We start from the raw sequence: 6076 nt of genomic DNA on the forward strand, positions 1-6076 counted from the left end.
GCTCGTTTCGACAAGGAAGGGGCCCGGGGCCCAAGGAGCTTCGGACGGGCACCAGTCACGTCTCTCCGTGTTTCCATCTACAGGTAGCGCTGACGAGAGGCCAGAAGCTGGCACGGGTGGTGCGAGAGCTCACACCGACCGAGGGTCTCACAAAAGCCCCAGACCTGCCAACAGACAAACGAAATGTAACGTGGGGACCCCCCCAGCGGCTCGGCGGCGGGGGCTGCAGCCTAAGCTACTGGAGAGGAAAAAAGAAGCACTGCTGCCAGGAAGCCTCTTCATCAAGTGGAGACGCCGTTCCCCACTGGACAGGATTCCAGGGGTGTGCACCTCCCGGGGCGGCCCCCTTTTGTTCAGGAACAGCTCCATCCTCCCAAGGCCCGCACAGCTGGAGATGGGTGCGTGCCACTGGGGGCCACCGGCCGAGGCACGGGAGGGTCACAGCACAGCCGCGTCAGACATGCTACCTGGTATGAGCCAGGATACTTGACTAGGAGGTCACGCTCAAAATGACTTCTAGATCCTTCCACTTGAGATTCGTGTCCAGCACACCCGGGACCGGGCAGGTCACCCCAGGCAAGGTGCCCTTCCTTTGAGGGGCCAATTCCTTCTGCAGGGTACTCAGAGAGGTCTGCAGATGAAGAGGTGGCCACAGAAGTCAGGACCCCGGCTTCAGAGGTTGCTGTCAGCGAACAAGGGAGGGGTAGACTTGGGGAAAGGACAGCGCCCCCCTCTCCCCGCCCCCCCGACTGGGAGCTGGGTGCCCTTGCTGCCCTAAAAAGGGCGCTGTGGGCCAGAGTCCACGGTCACGTGGCCGTCCACAGCGCTGCCCTCTGCCGCCGCCCCCGCCATGGAGGGCAGGAAGCCAACGGCAAACGTGCCTGTGGGCCTGCAGGACCCTAACTTCTGCGCCCACACAGCAGCTGGGCCGCGGGGTGTTTCCACCTAGGACAATGCACCCTCCCCGCTCCCCGCCTGCCGAGCTGGGTGTGGGCTGCGCAGGCCTCAGAAGGAAACCAGGGTGGAGGGGAGGGTGCCCACCCCCGTCGGCCACAGCTTCTGTTTATGAAGTCAGAGAACCAGGGGTGGGGGGAGACTGCTTAGGAAAATATATCTGTCACATCCTAACCATTTTCATTCATTCGTTTTATTGTGACATTTAGTACAGGAACTTCGAGTCGGCTCGCCCTGAGTGCGGACTCAGACGCACCCACCCTGTGTGAGCCTCCGCTGCCGCCAGGCTTCGGCCGCAGGGTGTCCTGCGGCTGCCCGGGGCCAAGACGCCGGCCGGGGGCGGCCGCCGGTCTTCCTCCCTGTTCTCCTGCTGGGCAGCGCCGGCTGCGGCCCGTGGGATCTTGTCTGAGGATGCCGGAGAGAAACGGACCGAAGCGTCGCCTGTGAGTTCCTTCATTTCCTGCACCGTTCGCGCGGGGAGGGGACCGGCAGCCTCACAGGAGGAGATGGGCCTGCCGGCTCCTTAGGGCAGGGCGGTGGGGCACAGGGCCCGGTGGCCTCGGGGCTAGTGGCAGCCGCAGGCCCGCACGACCATGTTCCTGTACTTCTTCAGGATGACGTTGGCACTGTCGTCGAAGTAGAGCACGGAGATGGCGTTGAGCTGCGTCGGGGCACAGCAGGGCTTGGGCACCGTGTCCGGGTTGATGAAGTGGACCTGGACACACACCAGACGTCGGCAGGGGTGAGAGTGCGTCCCTCTGGCGTCCTGTCCCTACGGGCACACACACTGCACCCCCAGACCCAGCTACCGTATGTCTGGGGTCACCCCATCTCACAGCCCCTGGGAACCCTGGGACAGAGGCTCACACCACTCCCAGCGGCTGAGGCGGGAGCCAGATCATGCACGGGGGCCCCGAGGCTGCTCTGTTGGGGCGTCTTGGCCGGTGGCGTGTGCGCCAGGTTACCTGCTCCCAAGCGCTCCTGTCAGGACACCGAAACTGTCTCCAGGGCGCTGGAAGTCCTTGCCGGACAAAGCGGCCCTGCCCGGGAGCTGCTGGGTCGGACCAGTCTGCTGGCAAATCTCGACCAAGCGGCTGTTTTGGGAAGTGGTTTCCGGGCCGCGGGCCAGCCACGCCCACCAGCTGCATCTCGCCCACCTCCCTCTCGCTGGGTGGCAGGTCCAGTATTTGACCCGAGACCTCAGGACTCTCGTAGTCAAAAATATTTACTCTTAGGCCTTTTCAGGAAAGGGCTGCTGACCGCTGGCCTAGTCCTGTTCTGTCTAAGAAAAATACAGCTCAGGTCACCTATGCAGGAGCCACTTTAAACCGCTGGCAAAGACACAGGTGACCTTCACTGAGAAGCGTGTGTAAGCCAGTATTTCAAAAATACTGTCATTTCAGTACGTACGTGACACTAAAAAAGCTTAATAATATTCATAACCAGTAACAAAAATTAACTTTAAAATTAATCATTTTATTAATGAATATGATCACTTAAAATCCAGGGTGGATTTTTTTATTTACAGAATTTCTTGAACATTTATTTCCATCTGTTCAAGAACCACGTGTAAAAACGGCTACCCCCTCTCAGGTGCAGGGCTACGCTACAGAAGACTCCCCACCTGTGGAGAGTAAAAATAGGGGAAAGGAAGCAGGCGGCACGGGGTTGGCTGCGCGCAAGGAAGCAGGACGTGCAGGAGAGCGCAAGAGGCAGCATCCTGTGCCCCGGGCTCAGGAGACGGGTCAGAGACAAGCGGACCCAAAGCCTGAGGCCCCGGGAAAGCCACCGATGGGCAGCGGCGTCCAGGAGCAGGCACAGGGACAGCGAGGACTGAGCAAAGCCGGGAGACCGGCTGCCAGCGGACCACAGCCCACCGGTGCCAGAGCGGCCGGCTGGGCAGCGTAGGGCACCCCGAGGCCCAGCGCTGCTGTGGTTTCCCGTGAGGCTCCCTGGTGCCCACACACCGCACAGGTGTGCCCAGTGAAAGTGGCCTGAGGACACGCCCTGCTCGCGGCCTCCAGCCCGTGACGTCTGAGGAGGCTACGCGTGTTCTGGCTACACGTGTTCAGCTTTGACCCTGGACGTGGTCAAGCCCTACAAATCCAAACCTTCCCTCATCTCCTTTATCCTTGAAGAGCTTTAATGCAAGTCTGGATGCTCTCGTTTCCTCCATGTGTCTGTGGGGCTCCCCAGAGGGCAGAGATGCACCCACTTTTCCACCATGACCACAGAGCCCTCACGTCACAACACCAGGGCAATGCCGGCCGGGAGCTCACCGCTGAAACAGGCGAGTGGGCCGTGAGGGCAGAGGTCAGTCACGGCAGGTAGAGTGCCCCGGCCCCCGCAGCCCGGCAGACAGCAGGTCGCCTCTCTGGGTCCTCAAAAGCAGACACTTATGGGGACACAGCACAGGGGGCCAGGGCCAGGCCAAGGAAGGAAGGGACCGCTCAGTTCTGATCCTAAGTAGAGCATCTGCATTTACTTCCGGGGCAGGGAAGATGGGCCCCGGGAAGCAGTGCTAAATAAAGAGCTCTTGTCTTCAAGGCCAAGACTGGGCCCAATAAAAGGAATCAGTGACCTGTCCTCCAAGACACCTCCCAAGGACCAGGGCAGGGGAGAGGGAGGGGCCGTAACGCTCACAGCAAACAACTCAGTTCAGAGGATGACTGGGTAGCAAGCGCGCCCACCAGATGCGTCAAGGAGGATGACAGTTGACAGACAGGCCCAGGTAATGTCCGAGGCAGGGAGCTAAGTAATGAAGGTTCCTGAACCTCAGACTGGCAGCTAAAAAGCAAAGCCCCTCACCCCTCACCTTCCTCACTGGGCAGCAATGGCAGTGGCACCAGCGCTGGGCACCAAGGTAACCTCACGCTCACACTGCACCCTCCAGCTGACCCCGTGGGAGGTCAGCCTGGAAGCGCCCATTTCTTAGTCCTGCCTTCCTAGAATCCCCATCTCTCTGCAGTTTCCTCATTTGTTTACTTGAGTGTTTCCTTCCCTGAAGAATGAGGCCCTGAGGACAGAGACCACATCTGTGCTGCTCTCTGTGTGTCACCATCTCCCCCCCAGGGTCTGTACCCTGTAGGCACTCCATAAACACAACTCGTACCCCTGAGTGGCTAAACCGCCAGGATCAAGGACGGGAGGAGAAGACATGAGTCCTGGGGGGAGCATCTTGAAGCCCAGACACTGGGTTGGGAGAGGCCTATGGAAGTGGAGCAAGCCCAGCCGACTACCAGAGGGCCCCCCGGGGAGAGGCCCCCAGGCAGAGGCCCCAGAGGCAGGCGGGGCCACAATGTTAGGCACAGTGACCACTGCCCAGAGTATCTTTCACCCATGAAACTGTTCTTGCAACAAATAATGAACTTCAGGGTCTAAGATTCTACAACAGTCGTATAATTTCAAATCTTTTCTTAAAGGTGCCCGTGAAGTCCAGAGGCGACCCGGCCGATGGCAGTCTGGCCCCAGCACAGCGCCCCGAGGGCAGGGCTGCGGCCTGCTGCCCGCCCGAGGCGCCGCCCAGCACTCACCAGCGTCTGCACGATGGCGTGGTTGGTGGCGTTCATGTACGAGTTCAGCGGGAAGGCGCACTCCCCCTCGCAGTAGTAGGCGGCGTAGCCTTCCGGGGCGATGATCCAGTCCTGCGGGGTGGGAGTGAGGGGGGAGCGCAGGGCGCGACGTGTGAGCTCAGGCCTGCGCCCTCCAGCCGCACCCCCTGCGCCCCCGGCTCAGACTCCGGGGCTCCCCTTCTCCGCAGAGGCAGGAGAAAGGGGCGGCGGCCTCTCGTGGCGCCCACAGAAAGCAAAACGAGGAAAAGGAGCAGCTGAGGTGGGTCTGGGCCCAGAATGGACACTTGTGTGGCTTCACTGTAAGGAGACCCAGAGTGGGGGGACCAGGGTGCCGTCCACCTCGCCCGCCTGCTGGCCACGCACGGGCAGTTCGCCCTAACCGAACCTCACGCCTCAGTTCACAGCTCTGGCTCGGGGGAGAATCAGGACGGCGCTGGCGGACCGAGGCCCAGCAAGGGATGCACGTGTCCGTCCTCCTTCCCCTCTGGGTCGTGAGGTCCCCGCAGCCTCCCGGAAGGGGCCGCCGGGCCCCAGAGCCTCTGCCACAGGATCCGGGGAATGGCGCGCCCATGTGTGGGGCCGTGCCATCGCCCCTCCGGGCACCTGAGCCCCACGGCCAGGTCGTGCCGTGCACGGAGATGCTCCCAGGCAACCCACGGCTGGGGGGTGCGACCCGCCCGTCCCTTTCTAGGACTCCGGCCATGCCCTGCCCTGTGCAAATGGTTCCAGAGGGAGCCGCCATGTTTCCGTCACGTGACCGCACGCTCAGCCTAGCTGATTGGCCCAGGGATACCACCTGACCCCGGCCTGGCCAATCAGGGGCAGCCAGGTGGGGGGCGCCCTTTGGACGCACCGGGGTTCCCGCTCAGAAGGGGGATCCCGTCAGAGAAGAACTGGCTGCGAATGCAAGTGGGGTTCAGCGTCTAATGACTATGAATGCTAATGGGTTCAGCGTCAAGGTGCAAGTGGGGTTCAGCGTCTAATGACTATGAATGCTAATGGGCTCAGCGTCAAGGTGTTTGGGTTCCTGGTTCTGCTTCAGCCCTCAATCACGTGTCCGCCTGGGGTCCCTAACCCTGTAGCCTAGCCAGGCCACTTGATGCCCAGAGCCTTGACAGCTGAGCCACGACTCTCCAGGGAGGGACATGGCCTGCTGCCCACTCAGAGGGCCCGGACACCTCCTTACCTGCCAGCCCAGGTCTCGAAAGCTGACATACAGTTCATGCTTCTTGCAGGCCTGTCTCTGGTCACTGCTGCTGTTTTCTGCGTGGTGGTGGGGAGAGGAAACAAAGGCCGTGAGGTGTCCTGGTGTAAGGTGGGGGCCTGCACAGCTGGCCATGACTTTTGTGACATGAGAGCCATCTGAGAGCCTGTAGTCTTAAAGCGCATTTCTAGCCCCAGCAACAGCCCATAAGGGCCGCATGGACGCCCACGCCCCTCTCTCAGCAAGTCCCAGTTCACAGTCCTTTCCGGATCCTGCTGTGGACGTGGTTTCTTTTATATACATGTGTTGTTTGGATGCTGACATCTGCCTGGCTCCCACATGGGCC

The 6076-nt window shown here is 61.1% G+C and overlaps 1 protein-coding gene across 1 annotated transcript; it reads right to left on the reverse strand.

The window, feature by feature from the left end:
* Positions 1 to 693: 693 nt before the first annotated feature.
* On the reverse strand, positions 694 to 5865 carry BMP7 (bone morphogenetic protein 7). The gene is made up of 3 exons (XM_012728137.1): positions 5713 to 5865; positions 4488 to 4598; positions 694 to 1669 (listed from the first exon to the last, which is right to left on the reverse strand). The coding sequence occupies exons 1-3, from the start codon at positions 5863 to 5865 to the stop codon at positions 1520 to 1522; spliced, it is 414 nt and encodes a 137-aa protein (XP_012583591.1). The 3' UTR covers positions 694 to 1519.
* Between the last annotated feature and the right edge of the window lie 211 nt (positions 5866 to 6076).

The sequence above is a fragment of the Condylura cristata genome, unplaced genomic scaffold (assembly GCF_000260355.1).
Source record: "Condylura cristata isolate star-nosed mole 26May11 unplaced genomic scaffold, ConCri1.0 scaffold00022, whole genome shotgun sequence".
In the NCBI taxonomy this organism is placed as follows: Eukaryota; Metazoa; Chordata; class Mammalia; order Eulipotyphla; family Talpidae; genus Condylura; species Condylura cristata.

Coding starts and splice junctions, on each gene's coding strand:
- BMP7 (XM_012728137.1), bottom strand. CDS start 5,865: ATGGCCAGCTGTGCAGGCCCCCACCTTACACCAGGACACCTCACGGCC. Junction 4,599..5,712: donor TTCGAGACCTGGGCTGGCAG/GTAAGGAGGTGT, acceptor CCCACCCCGCAG/GACTGGATCATCGCCCCGGA. Junction 1,670..4,487: donor ACGCCATCGTGCAGACGCTG/GTGAGTGCTGGG, acceptor GTGTGTGTCCAG/GTCCACTTCATCAACCCGGA.